The 19,356-nt window shown below is 38.7% G+C and overlaps 1 protein-coding gene across 1 annotated transcript in view; it reads left to right on the forward strand.

The window, feature by feature from the left end:
* Positions 1 to 11,440, forward strand: part of NHLRC2 (NHL repeat containing 2) — a 29,941-nt gene extending 18,501 nt beyond the window's left edge. Inside the window, exons 6-11 of the mRNA XM_038140175.1 lie at positions 694 to 793; positions 1,219 to 1,450; positions 1,898 to 2,020; positions 3,098 to 3,307; positions 4,381 to 4,606; positions 5,431 to 11,440. Of these exons, the coding sequence (XP_037996103.1) occupies positions 694 to 793; positions 1,219 to 1,450; positions 1,898 to 2,020; positions 3,098 to 3,307; positions 4,381 to 4,606; positions 5,431 to 5,696 (1,157 nt within the window). The 3' untranslated portion in view covers positions 5,697 to 11,440. The remainder of the gene's footprint in view (positions 1 to 693; positions 794 to 1,218; positions 1,451 to 1,897; positions 2,021 to 3,097; positions 3,308 to 4,380; positions 4,607 to 5,430) is intronic.
* Positions 11,441 to 19,356: the final 7,916 nt, after the last annotated feature.

Here is a 19,356-nt window from a genome sequence, read left to right on the forward strand (position 1 = left end):
TGTAAAAACATGGAGCCACAGGGAGGTGCAGAAAAGAGTCACCAGAGTTACTTTGATAACAGTCTCGGGAACTTGTATATTTATCCAAGAAACAGAAAATGCTGAATAAAAACTCTGTTAAAATGATACCAGTACTGTTCTGAAGAGAGCTCTCACTCTAAGGAAATGAATTCTGGAGAATGAAGGATGCCATTTTCCCCCTCTTGTGGTTTGTAGTGTAGAAAAGATTTAGCATTAGGAGAAGAATGGCAGAATCTCAGTTGGGGGAGTGGTGGTAATTTCATTTTTTGGACCAACTTGTCAGATTTAAAATGATTGCAGGCATTTTGCATAACATTGCTTTTATTTTGAAACTCCAAACTATTTTGGTTGGGGAGGGGGGGGAAATTATTACTATTGGCTTCATCAGGTAGGGATATTAAAACCACGATTTTTAAATCCCTGGGAATAAAATAGCAAGAAGAAAAGAAGAAAAATAGCAAGAAGAAAAGAAGAAAAATAGCAAGTTTTGGTAGAGAAAGACATTCTCTCTCTCGCTGTTTTTTTGGTTGTGGGTTTTTTTTTTTTCCCCTATGGGGAAGATGAGTAGGGAGTGAGGGGCACAGTGGGGTTGGTTTGATGATTTCTTTGTGTTACAAGACATTTCCAAAGTGGAGTTTTTTAAATCTGGTTTTCTGTGCCCCTCTCTAAAAGTTTCAGGGCCGCAGGAAGATGATGTGTTATGGATAGCAATGGCAGGCATTCACCAGATATGGGCACTGATGTTGGAAGGTGGAAAACTACCAAAGGGAAGGTAAGCAACTGTGCTGAGAGAAATGTGAAATTGCTGCTTGTCTTGATAAACAGCTTTCAAATCCCAAAGAGAGAGATAATCAAATTAAACTGAAAATAATTTAGTTTAAAGGCTTAGGTGCTTAAAAGTCTGCCTCCTTTTCCCACATCTGTTAGATGAAATGAAAGATGCTACTTCTGCTATACAGCTATGACTTGGTAAGGTCCATTCATATAATTGAATGTTATTTTTCCTTGCATTTGCTGAGTTACCTAGTAATGAATGATGTGCTGAGGTGATAAAAAAGCACAAAGGCATTGAATAATTCCTCACTGCTGCATTACAGTTGGTTTTATAACTCACAAGTGCCTGTTCTGAAGCTTCTGTTGCATCTTGTCTGAGCTGTTTCAAACTCATGATTGAAATTGGGTGCTCTTTGCTTTTAGTGACTTAAAGAAAGGAGTCTGCCTTCGCTTTGCTGGGAGTGGGAACGAGGAGAACAGGAACAATGCTTACCCCCACAAGGCAGGGTTTGCCCAGCCCTCGGGGCTCTCCCTGGCCCCAGAGGAGCCCTGGAGCTGCCTGTTCGTGGCCGACAGCGAGAGCAGCACCGTGAGAACCATCTCGCTCAAGGACGGGGCGGTGAAGCACCTTGTAGGAGGAGAGAGAGACCCATTGGTAATCACCTCAAACTTCCCCACACTGCCCTACTAATATTCCTCAAGCCTGACCTGGAGGAACCACTTTTGGGGTGAGAGGGTAAATCAGTTTCCGTGGCCATCAATTTCTTAACTTCACTGCTTGGAATGCAAATGTGTGGCAGTTGTGATGCTCAGGTTGTAGCAACAGTCTACGGACTGTTGCTCCGTAGATACTTACTCTTAAAATAGCCAATTTGATTTAGCATTGTGTGGTCATTAAATCAGCTGGATTCATATTTATAACTTCGATGTGAGAGTTTCCATTTCCGTGGTTAGCACCCACACTTCTGGGTTTCAGTATCTTTGTTTTGAAATTGTCTTTATTTGTTTTTAAAGTCAGTAAATTTCCATTTAATTACAATCATTTAAATTCATGTCCACATTGAATCATCAAATCTATTAATTAAATAAAATAATTTTTCAGAATTTGTTTGCTTTTGGTGATGTGGATGGAGCAGGCATAAATGCAAAGCTGCAGCATCCCTTGGGAGTAACATGGGACAAGAAAAGACAGCTGCTTTATGTGGCAGATTCCTATAATCATAAGGTAAGTCTATAGTAATTTGTTATATACAGACTTGGAAATTTTTATTACTACAAAGAATTATTTTAGTAACATAGACAGATTTTGCTTGGTCCAGTTAAGATGAGGAAATTAATTACACGAGTTCCTTGTGGGTTCTTTTTCTTTCCTTCCTTCCTTCCTTCCTTCCCTTCTGGGTCCTTCTCTTTACCATTGTTTTGCTGTCACATTCTTCTGTGCTGATATGATGGTCTCTTGGGGAAGGTGAATTTAAAGTGCCAAGCTACAGTTCAGACTGAAGACTTTCTGTGTGCCTTCCCAGAGATGCTGAACTACAGTAAAAGAACTGGAAGGGCTTACTCAGGAGTACTGCAGGTTTGATAAAACTGAGATGACAGGAGGACTTGTTTTTCCCTTAAAAAAAACACCTAAGTTTTGAGAAGTATTGTGGGTTACCTCCGTGGAACTCTGGGATAAGAGACATTGTTTTGCATGATTGTTCTTATGTGATGTTATATAAGCATCTGTGTCTAAAAGGTTTTTAACTGTACACTGACTACATGCATTAAAAGAGAAGTAACCTGTTTGATTTGAAGAGTAAGGTGTATAACACTATATGCTTGTTGAAATTTTGAGGCAAATGATATTTTGTTTCCGATCTTGTATAAAACATTATAAACTTTTTTGCTATTTACAAAACCCCCATCTATTTGTAGAAGAAAAATAATCTAGAAGTTAGCATGCTAATTTTGTTATGCTCTCACTGTTTCGCAAATGTTTCTAGAAGGGCAGCAAATATTCCAAAAACAAGTCATCCAGCATACTTTTATAGCTGAGGGTTAGGTACCTGCAAAATCATGGAAGGGAGCCTTGAATGAAGACCAAAGGAAGAGGTGAAGTCCATGAGAGGGTGGGGAGAGGGAGAGATGGGACATGTCACTTGGTAAAGAGTGATAGCACAGCATCTAGGATGGACACCTGGTAGCTGAGGTACCCAAAAAGCAGTGCTGGCTACTGGAAATGTGGGACATGGGATAATACAGAACATCTAATCCTGCTGGGTTTTCTCAGAGAAGCTCTTTGTGTCTTTGCTGATCTTAGATTAAGGTTGTGGATCCCAAGATGAAGAACTGTGCTACCTTGGCAGGCACAGGAGAAGCAGGCAATGTTGTTGGTTCCAGCTTTACCCAGTCAGCTTTCAATGAGCCAGGAGGTTTGTGTGTTGAAGAAAACGGCCGCCTCATGTATGTCGCAGACACAAATAATCATCAGATTAAAGTGCTGGACTTGGAAACAAAAATTCTTTCCATGGCAAGTAATACTTATTAAACAGTCTGATAGCGGTGTTTCTTGTTACAAATTACTATTTCAGACTTCAGCAAGTGTGATAAAAATGAGACAGCTAACTTTCGGTACAGTAGCTGTATCTGCAGGATGTTTTGTGATGATCAGGGAAATGAACATTGCCTTTTAACACAGTTGTTGAAAGCCTCAGTCTTCAGAAAGACAACTTTTGCATGAAAACAGAAAGTGACAACCCTCTAGAAAAGGTTAATACAGAAACATCAGTCATTAAAATGTACCACCCAGTTTTTCAGCATGAAGGGCATTTCATGACCATTTTGTAAAAAAATAAGTGAAATCAATTACCAAGCCATGTAATTACTCTGTAAGAGATGATTTTGGGAGGTCAGTGACTTAAAGCAAAATATATAAAGGGCTTTCAAGTTGTCAAATCAAAACCACTGTCAAAATTGAGCACAGTTTGTTTTGATAGTAAACAAATAAATCTGTGCTCACATCCACCTTACAATACCACTGCATCTTAATGATTTTTTGAAATGAATATATACATATATTTATGACATAACGGTCCTAATGTTTTCTTATGTGTTTCTTGCACTTATAATACACAGTCTCCAATGTGTGATTAAATTTTCATGTCATGTAGCATGTTGGTGGCTTTTCTGGGAAGTTCTCCTCTATTTTACTGTGCAATATGCATTAGTTAAAACCCTGGATTTTATTACTGAAGTATGCAGTTTAATACCAGAATTAGGAGGAAATACATTTGCAGTTTATCTAAAGCAAAAATGTAATCCAACTGTAAAATTTTAAATTAAGGGATACTACAAAGTAGTTGTGGTTTTTATGGCTTTCATAGTAAATATTGTTTTTATTTGGATTAATCAGTGCTTTTTCATTTTAAGAAAACATTTTGTTATTTCCTTTTTTGATTTTGTCATAGTATTGTTGCACACTGAAAGGTTTAGGACAATGGCCATATGATGCCACTTTGAAACTGTGGTTGAATTGTGAAAGTCCATTTGTTTTCAGTGCTAATGAAAATAAAAAGAAATATTTTGTTTGATTTTTACTGATAGTTGCCTATCCTGAAGCCAGAAGCCTGTGATGTTCCAGATAACCTGCCTGTGCAAAAGGATAAAATAACAAACCTACCGAGATTGCCTAAATCTGCACCAAATGTTGAACTTCCTTCACTGACTGTAGCTCCTGGCCAGACAATTCAGTTTTTATTAAAGTTGACTCTTCCTCTGGATTCAAAACTGAATGAGGAAGCTCCCAGTGCCTGGTTTATCACGGCAGAAGGTAAAGTCCCTGGTTAGGATGGGAAGTGGGTTATATCAGCACATCCTGCAGTGCAGGGGAGCCCAGGCTGATGAATCAAGACGTCCCTCCCCATCCTGTGTTCCCATTTGATCTTGTGATGCAATGATTGATATTTGGAGTTGATGCATTTAACAGCTGGAGTGCAAGGATTGAAAAAAGCCAAACACCTGGTGGAGTGCTTTTTGCTTGAATTAATACGTGCTGCATTATTTTGTGGCTCAATGCCATGAGTTAGGTGCATGTAGTGTACAGTGGTTTTTAGTTCACATACTCTCAAATATTTAAATAAAAGTGAAACTAAAGTTTCATTCTAACAATCAACCTGAGCATTGCTAAATGGCACCAGCCTATCTATAAGACCAACACTGCTGTTTGGAAAAGCCATCATTTTACCTACAGTTTAATACATTTATGGCAGATATCTTACCTGGTGTATTAGATCTCTGATGCAAATGTATGGTAGCCATTAATTTAACAAGTTTTGCTTGTGCATATCAGAATAAATTTTAATATCCTTTAAAGACTCTGTAGGAGAAACTGCAGTTCCATTGCATTTAAATAAGATATATTGTATATATACACCTATAGTGCTGATGCAGAGCCATAGATCTCTCCATCTTTAAATAACTGATAAAGCATTTGTAAATTACTTTTTTTTTTCCTATTCACAACTGGAATAATCAGGAAGGAAACTTCTTCTAATGTTTCATGTGGAAAAGTCCTTGTTGTAGAATTAGCGTTTTCTGTAGCTTTCAGACATGGTGTTAAATACCCTAATGATAAAATCTGTTCTTCCTTTGCAGATAACACCTGGTTGCTGCAAGGACAGTGTCTGACAGGAGAAATAAAGGATGTTTCCTGTCAAACTGTCATTCCCTTTCAGTTGCCTGGGAGCTGTGTGTCAGCTGAAGCCACCCTGGCCATCAAAGTGTGCCTCTACTACTGCAGCAAAGGTAGCAGTGCCTGTATGATGGCAGGAGTGTCCTTCAGCCAGCCCTTGCAGCTCACTGGCACAGACCAAGGCAGCTCAGCTCAAGTGGAACTGATACACACCTTTGTAACCAACTAACACAAAGCCAGCTGATTTCACTCTTTATTTTGCTATTCACCATTTCTGTGGGAGAAAGTACAGATAGATAACTTGGCTCTGTTTTTTTCCTGGAGCTTATGACAAAGCTAAGAAATAATTTGCTTGGTAAAATGAAATAGTTTTTCCTACAGCCTAACAGGAAAATTTATCATCACAACCTCATTTCTTTACATTACAGTAGCAGCAATAACTTTGTAATACTGTAGACTCTGTTGCCAATTGTGAACACACTGGATGTCTGCCAGTCTTAAGAAGTGAGCAACAATTTTTAGAGTCTATTTGGAAGAGCTGGTGTTACTTTATGATGTTACTGTAAGATCTTTGCACTGTAAATAGTGTTAGAGTAGATCATTTTGGACTAAAACTTCAAAATTCCTTTTATGCCCTAATTGCATTTTAATAGAATGTCAAAAGGAATTTTCTTTCTCCAGTCTATCAAAGAAGTACCTTGCTTATTCTTCTGTGATGACACTTATGACATGTGTATTTTGAAAATACACCTTAAGCTAGGTGCAGCTCTAGTTTTCTGCAAACTGAGCATTTTGCTTTAACTCAGCATCACAGCCTTACATGAAGGACAAAGGTTCATAGGAAATTTTCTGTGAAAGGAAGTGTTCAAGCTCCTGCAGAAGAATTTCATGCTGATTTTTAACAAAGAATGTGCCTCTCTGCAATGTGTATATGTATATAAAATAACCAGCACAAAGCCATGCTGGAGCTTTTCTGATACATACCAATTTACATTTTTTAGAAAGTGGTAGATAATGGTCAAATATCTACACTGCAAAAATTAAATGTCATCCATTTCAAGCAGAGTGATTCACTCCCATTTCTGTGATTTCTCTGCAAAGACTAGTCTGAAGACTTCTGTGTTGCAAATACGTAATATCATGAAGAATATTACACTCTTGAAGTCTGATTCAGAATCTTTTGAAGTCACTCTTAGACCTTGGATTTGTTATAGTGGCCACTGAACCAGAATTGTATACTTGATAATGGATTATTTACATTGATGTTTAGAGCTTCTGATCTTTTGCTAGAACACTGGTAACCTAATCTTTGAGTAATATGCTTTAAAACTCTGTTGCAAAACTCTGCCCTTGGTGGTTAAATGTTTTGCAAATAAAATTCCCTCAATTTGCCATAATGAGAAGGGGCAGGGTGATAGTGGTGGTGCAAGTTTATTACTTGAACTGGAAGAGTTTCCATCATGCTTAAGTGGTAATTGGGTTAGGTCCTGTGCTCTGTTCATAATAATCACTTCTGAGAAGATGATTTTAAGTTGAAGGATAGTACTGTCACACATATTTATTATAAAGTGCAGTAGTGAAAGAATTTTTATATAGTCTTTTCTAAAACAATTACTGCTGACACCTGTCAGTAAATCCCCACTATCAGTTGTTGTTTTTTCTTACTTAAAGGCTGACTGAATGTTGGTCATGAACCCAAGAGGCTTTTTTTTTAAGGGAGTGGTGTAGTTCTTCCTTCCATTGAAATGCCAGTCTATCTGAGAGTTCTTTGTGGCACCAGAAATGGTTGTTATCTCACCTGTCAGCAAAGCAAGGGCTGAAATGTTACTATTCTTATGTTTGGTTTTTAAGCAGCTTTCCAATTCCCTGTTTCAGCTCCATTGGGTAAGCCTCTCCATTCTCACATGCCATTTTGAAGAGTGAAAAAGCTTTGCTACTTTGTTCACAGGTGGGAAATGCTGTTGGATGAAGATAAAAGAACTGATTTAGGCATTTATTATTTTTTACACTTTAGTAAAACTCAGTCTTTCACAATTCCTTGTTTGTCTGTTTACCTTTGGATAGTAGCCAGGAAACCTTCAATCAGCTTCTAGGTAGCCTGCAGCTTTTCTGTTGCTCTCTGAAAAAAAAAAAAAAAGCATTAGGTTCAGAAGTTCAGAATAAGGAACCAAACTGTCACAGTTACCTTGAACATATAATTCATCAGATGCATCTTCTGTCTCTCATTTTGTCCCATCATAGAATGGTTCGGGTTGGAAGGGGACTGAGAGATCATCTTGTTCCAACCCCCTGCCATGGACACCTTCCACTAGAGCAGGTTCCTCAGAGCTGCACCCAGCCTGATTGTGAACACTTTCAGGGATCTGGCATCCCCAGTTTCTCTGGGCAACCTGTGCCAGTGTCTAACCACCCTGACAGTAAAGAATTCCTTCCCAGTATCCTGTGTAAATCTGCCTTTTTCAGTTTGAAGCCATTCCCCCTGGTCCTATCCCTACATGCCCTTGTCAAAAGTCTCTGTCCAGCTCTTGCAGCTCCTTCAGGTACTGGAAGGTGCTAGAAGGTCTCTCCAGTCTTGTCCAGGCTGAACAACCCCAGCTCAGATTTTCAGCTAGATTGACATTATATTTTACCATTTCAGTTAGATCACTTTAACAAATTCTGCCTGTACACCAATATTATAAAAAACCATCAAAAATATGACACTTTCAATTAATGTACTGATGTAGGGGAAAGTCTGTATTCCTCACTTTATTGAACTATAGTGTATAATTTTTAATTTTCTATCTAAATGTTCTCTCCTTGTTTAGTCTCTGTGTTTACTGTGATTGGCCTTTAATCCTACAGTCTAACATAAAGTTTTGTTTGTCCAAGGGATAAGGATGCACATTCCCAGAGTCACTACTTCTGTTTCACTTGTAGTGTACAGATATTCAAATGTTCTGTGATTAGAAAAGCACAGATTTTTTTTATAGCTTATGATATTTAGGGATACTATTTCCACTTCTTCCTCCAGGGTTTACAAGCTGCTCTTCCAGTTAATAACAAGTGCCATAAATTTCACCAGACAGGCAAACTGAATAGCATGTACAAGCTACAAGAAATTTGTTTAATTACCAGAAAGTATCTTCCGAATATGATGCAGAAAAATAGGAAATGTTACTATTCTGTAAAAAAAGAATCAGATATATTGATGCTACCTCTTCATATGGGAGCTTAAGTTTTTTGATGTTCCCTGATATAAAAATTCTAAGCAGATTGGAATGGCTCAGCACTCCCAGATTTGCGTCTCACAGTAAAAGTTTGTAAATCAAGGCCTTTCCCAAACACGACTTTCTACTGGCTTTAACAGGTTTTGCAGCAGACCTTAAGAAAGCATTAAAAGACTATAGCAAGTCCTCAAAGAGTTTTGGTCATGGTTGATTTGTATAATGGAAACAAGTTCAGTGGCATTTTCAGTTTTTAGTTGTAGTGTTTGCATTTCTGGGACAGCTTTTGGTTTTGAATGGATGTATTAATAGTTCCATGAGATGTTTTTAGTAATTTTATTCAATTGCAGTATAATATTTTTTATTAGACTAGAAGAAAAGATAAAGTGGTTTCAAAAAGAGAGGATAATTTGTTTTCATAGCTCCTTCATGTTGTTTGAATTCAGTAATATCTTTCTGTAGTTTGCTCCCTTCTGTTGAAGGAAGGGTAGGGATGATGACTGTGTAAATCTATTGGTGGGCACATATTTTATGCATATGTTTTTAGTTGATTTCTTTTTGTGTTAGATTCTCACATCATTTTTAGTTTTTCTATTGGATGCAGTTCTTCACAGTTTGTGTTTGGTCTCTCATATCTTCCACCTGTAGAGCATTATAATGTTTCTATAATGCTGTGGTAGTGTGATACCAAGCAAGAGAAAGTAGTTTTATAGCATCAGGTAAATGCCTTATCTGCTTATCCTGAGAAGAAGTGCATATGGCTTCTAGTATATTGTATATATTCTTAATGCACTTATTTTATTTCAGTAGGAAAATATTGTAGCTGAAACCATGGGTAAAACTGTTTTGTTGAGAGAACATCAAGAAAAATATATTCCTTACCTCTTGCTCAGAGGAGGGGGATGATGAAAATTAAGAGACTTTCCTTGTTATGTAGGGCCATGTCCTTTTGTTCCTTTAATTATTGATTATTTATTTTAGCAAAGCTAGAGGCATTATTGACCAAAAATTGTCTTGAATTTTATTCCTAACAAGGTTTTCTATGTACATGGAAGCTTTAAATGTCTGACTTTGTAGAGTTATGAGTGATATATCTTGTTTTAAATGGTTTTAGTTTAGCAGACAATAGCAGAGATTTATGTACATTCTCAAGATCTGTAATTTTTTTAAATCACTGGTATTAATTGACTTACCTCAAAGACACGTGTCGGCTACACTCTCACAGAAGTGTGAACTCAAAATTAAGTTTTCTTTGTTGTAGAATGTGTGAAAAGTGCTGTGACACATTGGGTTCTCCAGGCTGCATTTGTCCTACCTAAGGAGAATTCTCCACGCACCACAGCTCATCAGTCACCCCCAGTAATTCTCCACTGAAATCTGCCGGGTCACTTGCTCATATAATCAATTTATATTACTGATTTAGGTTAGCAAACATTTAGCATTCAGAATTTATCGTTACAATTTTCATTGAAGTTGGTTTGTCAGAGATTAGAGGAGCTTCTCTGTCCCAAGCAAATGAAGTATAGGAATGGTGACAAATAATTGGAGATAATTTTTGAAAATGTGAGACCTGGTTATTTTTTCATTAAATCACATCTGTTTTTGCATTCAACGAGAGATCATTAATTTTAAAACAATATTCTAATATTCTACAATATTCTAATATTTTACATTCCATTATGTTCATGTAACCAAATTCAAGTACTGTCTTCCATTAGAAGCAGCAGATTTATGTTTTGTAGTTTTTGTACTCTTACAGATGAAGTCACTGCTCTCATTTAGGATTAGGATTCATTCCTGTTCGGGACTCATCACACCTATGACTGAGTTTCCAAGTTTATCTTAGTCTCTTTGTCATACCATTTTGGGGGATTTTGGTTAGGGTTTTTGGGTCTGTCTTTCCTCCTGTAGTTTCCACAGTGAAATGCAGCCACAGTGAAATGCTATCATATTACTGTGGAGGGATCCAAGTAGGAAGGATAATTCCCTCCAGCAGCTCCTTGCCCCTCCCCTGCTTCAGGAATAGGGATGTAAATAAGTAATTCTAGATAGCATTAGAATAAGATATCCTCAGGTCAGCTTCATCAAGCTTTGCACTGATGCAGCTGCAGTCAGTTTTCCCTTTACCTCTGGCCCGGTCCACCTGGTCCTGCAGTTGTTTTCAGCTGTCCCAGAGCATCCCATCCCCTGTGCAGGGATTCTGGTGGCTCTTGGTTTCAGGAAACTTTGATGCTAGAGATAAATACTTTAACTACCATAGGTTAAATATTTTAACTCGTAAGTAATTTGCTGTCTTGTTGCAGGTTATTTAATTATTGTCACGTAATGCACTCCTGCTGCAGATGAGAAGCTGGAAGCTTGGGTGTGAGTTGAGGAATGTTTGTGTAGCTATAATTAAATATTGCTAGGTTTACCTCTTCGGTGGTCCTTTGCTTTCAAGCATACCAGGGAACTCTGTCCAATTGCAGGCTCTAGGGCTAAGCAAAAGAATTGCAAGTATTTTTTAAGTCTTGCCTAGTTCCTTTAAAACATTGACAATTTTGAGCTAAAGAAATCCTGTTTGAAGAAAACCTGTTCATACATCTGCCTTAACTTAATGCTCTGTACTCAACATGCCTCAGAAGAGAGATAATTCCACACTGTATTCTTTCCCATTTTGACTAAGGATTGAGAAATTCAACCCATCTGGCCATTGTCAGACTTCATAGAAAGCAAAACAGCAATCCCCAATTTGATTTTACATCCATCTAAAAAAAAAAAAAAAAAAGAGCCTATCTTCCAAGCTTTTGATTAAACTGAAATACTGGGTTTGAACCATATGTTCAAGGAATCTATCCTGAGAGTTGCTTGAATCATATTTCCAAATCTGATTTCCATATTTTAAAAATTAATTGATAGTAAAGTGGAGAAACAAATTGCTAAATGTTTTATCTATTGAATATTTTAACTTCAGAAGTCTTCAATTTCACTTTTAAAATAGAATTAGAACAACTAAAACATGCTCATCTCTGTCATTACCAATAATGTTCCATTAAACATTGTACCATTAAAACCTATGATGGATTTATGTGATTTTGTAAGAAAATCAATAAAGAAAAAGAAGATGGTTGTTAGACAGTGACTGAGTGAAATCCAGGTGCTCTAAGATTAATGGCAAATACCTTTAGGGCCAGGAGTTTGGCCCAATGTGACAGAAATTCTGTGCTTTTATTACATCTTGATGGCTGAAGGAAAAAAATCAGTGCCTTTTGTAACAATACTTGAAAGTGTTTCTTTACAGAAACGCTGGAGTACTGATTGAAATAAGCTATTTGACCTTCATCGTTTGCAAGCTTCAGAGGGATTTAATTCTACTAATTCTGAAACTGTGAAGAATTTTCCTTCTCTGTCATGTTACTGAATTTATTTTAAATTAGGGTGCTTATTTGTCAAACTCCTTACAAAACATTTCAAAATAAGGTTGTTTCTCCATCTTGTGAGCTTAGTTCTGAAATTATTGTTACTCTCTTTTGTACACTCCAGATCAAACGTGGCAGGGAGACTTCAAACAGCTTGCTGAAATCATGGTTTGGGTGAGATGGAAGGCAAAACATGCACGGATAAAGGGGCAGTGGTGATGCTTCTTGGGATTTGAGGGATGGAGAGTTGGTCTTTGTTCTGGAGTTGTTTTCATCTGTTCTACACATCAGCAAAGGTGCTTTACACAGCAGAGGGTTGTGCGTAGGGGCAGTGAAGAAAGGTCAGGTTATGTCACTGAAAATGTGTAACTTCATTTGGGTTCTGCTGCTGGGACATCTAAAAATCCCAGCAGTATAATGCTGGGGATGTCACATTATGTCACATAATGAGAGAAGTCACATTTGAGCACTTAACACCTTAATAAATGTCTCCAGGTGGTTTAAGGGGAAAGACAGGAATTTTATTTATTTCCTTGAGAATTTCAGTGTTGCATTGTAGGCATTGAAAAATTTTTGTCCGTTCTTTGAGATACTAAACCTTTGTTTCTCCATTACATTTGATGCAAAGCCTTTCACATATCTGAATATTTTAAAAATGTGTTTTACATTTGTTGTTACAAAATATGAGAAGAACTAAAATGAAAGCACTTCATCTACAGCTGATCTGGGTCATGTAAATTCTTCACTGACAGTGTTGCCTAACTCTTCTTAACAATATTCATAGATGGTGATCCTTTTTAAATGAAGGGTAAATGTCCTGTAATATTATGAGAACAAATAAATACACTGTAGAAGAAATGTCAGCCTTGGCTATCAAACCAACAGATAAACAGTGATTAAAGAATGTATGCTTTCTCCTGTGCAGCCTCTTTCTCCTTGTAAAGCTTTTTCATGGAAAAATAAACATTAAAAAATTTTATGTTTTCTTTCATGGCTGGGTTTTTCTGTCAATCTTCGTGTGAACATAGATCTAGAAGTTATGAAATGTGTCTGCTGTGAGGGGTTGCAGCTTGAATAAAAGGCTTTAATTAAGAAGTGCTGTTTGTTTCCCACTCCCTTTGCCACAGGCTCTGCAGCCGTGGGTGTCAGTCGGCCCTTCAGTGACCAAGGGTCTGTAAAACAGCGTGAGTCGTGAGGCCTCCCCCCTCCAGGGCTCTGGGAACAGGAGATCTGCTTTTATTTTCATTTCTGCGCGTAAGAGACATCAGAAGTGGTGCACTGCATGAGTCACAGGCTGCCTGATTGTGTCCTTCAGTTTATTGCAGAGATCCCAGAGCAAATTTAGCTACAGGATAAGATCCCTCTGCATGGAGCTCCACTTGACTCAGTGTTTGTTACTGCGGTTGGGCTGTGCCACACTTTGCAGCATGTGGGTGCCTGTTTAATTAGAATTATGGCTGAACTGTATTTTAGCATCAGCATCTAAAAAGCATAATTGTTTTACTCAGATAACAGTTTTGTAGCTTTGACCCAGAACCTGTGGGTACAGGGCAATATTGCAGGCTCTCATGGGCTCCAGTAGAACTGGAGATGGACAGCAACATGCCTACAGAGATGATCTACTGCTTGTGCTGCTCATCATGTTTTTATTGATACAGTGATTTCTCATTAATGAAAGCACTGTGTGACAAAAATTCTGGAATGTTTACTGCCTTATAAACTGCAGTGTAACTTGAATTTGTGTCATTCCCACCACCCCACTAAAGATTATTCCTCGTGTTTAATAATCTATTCAAATATTTAAACTATTTATACACACTGCTTATAAAACTCAGCTAACTTTCTTTGATTTCCATGCAGATGCAATATATTCAGCTTAGTGTGGTGCAGCAAGTCTAGATTTGACAGACACTCAAATTTGATTGTAATTTCTCTGTTTCAGTAAAAAGTTCATCAAAATCTTCTGCCAAGCTAAACTCAGCAAGTTTAGGCCAGGTCACACAATCTCAGCATCTTAGTGAATGCTTGCCATGGGTCACAAAGCTGAACCAGGACTGGCTTTCAGTCATCATCTCTGAAATGACACCTTTACCCCCAAGTTCTGAGTGTTCTTGGAACGGAAACCCTGTGTGGGCACCGAGCTGCACATTCCACATGCGAACCATCTCTGATGTTTTCGTGGCTAATGGCGTTTGTGGGACTGAGCTGGGCTGGTGCATTTTGCCAGAGCCCCGGGAGGCACTGCCTGGTGCAGATTTCCGTGGTCACAAAGCCACTGCTCTAGGAAACTATTAATTAGCTTGTTTCTAAAAGCAAGGGAAAGGAGCCTTTCATGTTAAAATCACTGACAGGGCCAACATATTTTCTTGTTATTGCAAGGGATTCTGCCATCTCCTGCCAAGAGCAATTTGTCTGGAGATTGGGTAAATGGGGCTTTAAACAGGGCTCCTCTCCCTGGCTTGTCCTTCCCATCTGAAGTAGTTTCCTGTGGCTGTTCAAACTCCGGACTGTGCTGCCCCATCTGAATTTTATCTTTTCTGCCTGTCACCCTGGTATTTCGTGCACACAATCCCACCAGGAGCTGAAAACAATACCTGACGGCTATTTTACGTGCCAGTGTGGGTAGCAAAGTTCCACCCTTGCTGTGACTCAGCTTTGTAGAGCAGGTTTGTGCTCCTCTGCCCTCTTCTTTAAGCACAGAAGTCAAAGCAGAGGTGAGGATTTCAGCCTTTGCCTGTAAAGGCAAAGTAGCTTTCTAAAGTGTTGCTAGAGCAGCACATACTGTTTCTTTTTTTTGGAAAAGCATTAGCAAGTTATAACCCTTAGTTAAATCTCTCCATAATTTCACTATCTCAGACATTCCCTTAAGCAAAGTTTGTGGGAATGCCAGTGCTCAGAGCTCCTAGCTCAGGCTGTAAATTCAGGGTATATTTTCCAAACACTGAACAAAGCTGTAATATTAAGGAGTAGTTAGATATTAAGGAAGATTTGTTTCACTAAAACCAAATACCTAGCCAAACTTACCCTTGTGCTGCATAACTTTTGAAATCCATTCACCATGGAACTGCAATGTTATTTTTGAAGCTATCATTGCAATTACTGTCCTTGAGAACTAAATAGTTGTTCCAACACCATCTTTATTTTCCAACGAGAAGGCAGCACATCAGGTTTAATATCCACTTCAGGCTGCAGGGCTTGGGCCAGCACATTGCTTCTGTAGTGAAGCGAAGCCTGTGCCTGAGATGACAGCACATAAAGTGTGACGTGTTTTAATCAGAGCAAAGCAGACTCAGCAGTTTAATGATGTTTTTATTGATACAAGGATTTATCACTGATGAGAGCATTGATGTGTGTCAGCAGCGAGCGCAAGCAGTCGTTCCATCAAGGTCTGTGCGCCTTCCCTCCTGCTCCTTGTGCACGCTGACACACTTGACTAAAGCTATGATGTTCTCCAAGTTATCTGGGGTTGATACTGAGACACAGAGATCACCAAGAATGAGAGATAGAACCATTTTTTTCAAAATCTTAATACATTCAGCAAGTGGAACCACAGGATAAAGCAGAACATTGAAATGCACGGAGCAGTGCGTAGGTGCATCAATGCCTAAGTGGCAGTTACATCCAAAGGAAACTTGCTGGGGGCTACTGAGAAACCCATCATTTAAATTTTTCTTTCCTTTATGCAGTGGAGTGAAGAAGATGGATTTAATTTGCATTTTTGCCATGCTCTTAGCAGTGGAAGTGCTATAAAGTGCTGTTGTTATCATAGACTCAGATCAGACGTGCATGTGGCAGAACTTCTGAGAGCTTATGAGGAAGATGCAGAGAGTGTAATGGAGTCTCTAGCAGACAGTGACAAAAATTTGCCTCACAAATTCACTGCTAAGTGTAAAATGAAACATTTACCGAATCATAACTGGATTAGTTATGAATTTAAACTATCAGGGTATTAAAATTCTTATTTACTTGAGGCTGCTGAACAGAACAATTCTCTTTACAGGAGGCTTAGACTACATGGAAGTACATAAAATAGAGAAAAAATACAGAACTTAGCCAAGAGAAGTGAAAGAGGATGGATGGTATATTCTATAAAGAAGTGTGTCTTTTTTCCAATATATAACAAGCTTGCTGATTTTTAAATAATACCTTTATTCGAATTTTAGTGGATGGAGGTCTCAGCAGCTTTGAGACCTATTTCTGGTCTATGTGAGTGCATCACTGCAATCACAAGATTGTATGTTTTTCTTACACACTTGGTACAGGGACTTTCACATTCAGGGGTGGCCTGATCACCCTGAAACCCTCTGGGACCCTGCATTTCACAACTTTTTTCTTGATAGTATAAGAGGGACTGCCTTGCTACAGGCACCTGGGAGCAGACATGCATCTGTTTTCCAAGGGCAGCCTAGCTCAGGTGAACCTCTCAGAGTGACTGTTTTCCACCTTCTCCTAACATGCAGAAAGCTTATGGACTACCTTGTACAGTGACAAGCAAAAAAATTACCAGGATTTAATTCATGCTCAGCTTCTCAAAGTCTCACAGGAAAGCTGTATTTACAATTAAAGTCCTCCCAGGAAAGAAATTATTTGCTGTTTGCAAAAACTCCCAACAAGCTGACCTAGAAAACGTGTATGTTTTAAACTCAGAAATGTTTGCAGTCAAGCAAAGGAATTTTCAGGAGGAAGAATCAGGTTATCCCAAAGCAGTTCTGACTTGCCACTTCAACATTGTGAGGACTACAGAAAGCAGTGACACATCCTGGTGAAAGGTGTCCCTGCCCGTAGCAGGGGGCTGGAATGAGACAATCTTTAAAGGCTCTTCCTACCCAAGTCATTCTATGATTCTATAATCCCATAATTTCTATTTTTTGTTATTGAGGGGGCTTTGGGGTTTTTTGGTTTTGTCAGCTGAGGGAATTAGTGAGGAAAATCCACTAGAATTACCTTCCAGCACAGCACTTCAATAGCACATCTCAGCATTAAAGCCTACTGAGCTCTCTCAGTTTGGGAAGAGATTCAATTCACTGCTAAGTTTGACTCCATGGTGTAAACCACATGGAGGCTGAACCCTCAGGTGGAATAAATGTTCCTGCTTCTAACTGGGCAGTGGAGTATATACATTCCTCTCAGGCAGCAAATAGATGCATTTATCCCTGCATTGCTGTGTTCCTCTCATTAATATCTGCTGAGTTTTTTCTTAATGACCATCATGTGACCCTTTTCACTCTCCATTCATCTCCGTAATTAGTTCTCCCAAGGCTTGCAGCCTGCTTGTACCTCCTTTCTCTCAAAAGAAAAGTAATTTAGTTTCTCTTGTATTTGAAAAAAAATTGCTGCTACCATGTACATGCCTTTCCCTTTTCTTTTTACTCTCATGAGATGTGTTATTTGCAAGAGGTTCTGCTTCCTCTATTTCACCTCTCTACCACATCCCACTAATGTGGCTGTCTCCATGCTGACCACTGAAATTGCTCTCAGCAAGATTTCTAATTATCCATTGCTAACCATCTTCAGACTCCTTGGCCTGCCAGTTGCCTTCAACGCCCACAAACAGATTTTTAGTTTTGAAATTTTCATTTTGTTTGCCTCTGTACTTCCCTTTATTCCATCTCTCTGCATACTTTGGACACTGCTCTTTCATCACGTACTTAGCTGATAGTCCTCTTTCCCATCTCCAGTTTTTGGTGGGAATTCCTATAGACTGCTGCCCTTCTTTCCCTGCTGCCTTTGCACATTTTGTCTCTGGAAGGTACAAAGTTCCTCAACCACCCAAGCTGAGGAGTCAAAGCCCTCTCTCTCTCCTCCAGAATGGTCTCTTTCTACTAAAGTCTCCCCATTTATCTTCCTTTGACTTAATAAAATGTAATATACCTGAAAACTAATCATCTGTTCATTACTCCTTCATGGTACTCCTTTTCTTTTGCAAGCAATCTTTTGCTAGATAACAATAAATCTGGTTACAGATTATTTATTATTCTGATTACAGACAAGCCTTAGAAGTTCAGTATTCATTCAGTTTAAACAGCTCACTGCATCCTTGCATTTGGACAGTATCTGAATGTTTGCAGATTTTTTTTTCCCCTCCTTTTCTCTGCTCTCTCTAATCTGAACACGTGTTTGAGGTTTTCTACCTCATGTCTCAGTTTCTACAACACACTGTGTTAGCTACAGAATCTTGGCCTGCTCTTGCCTATCCCAAATGTGACTCTGTCAGGTGTTGATCTCACAGCCCAAAGGCTGGTGACTGAAACATGACTTTCTAGAATCCAGGTGCCAGCTCTCCCTGCTGGTATTGGTCACATGCTGGCCCTTCACACATTTCACTGTGCCTCTCAGCCTGGTCATTTCCTATCTGTGAGATTCTATTGATTTTCAAGATACCAGCTCCAGCTGCTGGGGTTTTTTTTAATCTTTCTGCACCATTATCCACTATTATTCTTGCAAATATTGCACAGCTAAGCTCTGAGGCTTCCCTTAGTTTTTCAAAAGGATTTCCTCATCAACACCGGTAAAGCCTTTCTTACAACACTGAAATGTCATCAACTTGTGGGCTCTGCTGGACTAAGATCACTCACTCCTACAGCAACAATATCTCATTGCTTGCTGTCAGACTGGCTCTTGGCTGTGCACCATTTGGTGCCTGGTGTTGTCCATCAGTTGTAAAATCTCAGTGTAAGCTCTCCATGGACATGGGACTTTCTTCTCCCCATGTGTTTACACAGCATTCAGTGCCATGGAGTTTTTCCTGAGAACTGTGGTAACAGAGAGGGTAATAATAGTTGGTATGACAGGTTTATTTCCCTGGCAGTGCTTAATCTTAGCAAAACAGCTTTTTAAATCGATTTGGGAGCCAGAAGAATAAAATAGGTGATTTGTACAAAATTTTAATTTCTGCTTCCATCATTCCAATGTCTTGGTTTTGCCTACTTGTTTGTAGATAAATCTCACATTGTTTGTCCCACTGAAGTTTAAGCAATGTATAGGAAAATAAATTCAAAAAAACTTTCCTGAACTGGGAGAATTTTATCCTTAATCCAGGAATTCCAGAAGGGCACATCGAGTTCAGCTGAGCTGGATGTCTGTCCTGGTTCAAATCCTAAAGGATCCAAAGATTTTATCATGCTTTTTTATAGGGATGTTTAATCACATACTGAAAAAATGTTGAAGTTGGCTAGAGATGCATCTGCCTTCACGATATTTGTTGGCTTTTTTTCTCCTCTAGTGGATGAGGAGATGATTGAAACAGATAAAAAACACAGGAGCATCACACATGGTGTTTGATCTG

The sequence above is a fragment of the Motacilla alba genome, chromosome 6 (assembly GCF_015832195.1).
Source record: "Motacilla alba alba isolate MOTALB_02 chromosome 6, Motacilla_alba_V1.0_pri, whole genome shotgun sequence".
Classification (NCBI taxonomy): domain Eukaryota; kingdom Metazoa; phylum Chordata; class Aves; order Passeriformes; family Motacillidae; genus Motacilla; species Motacilla alba.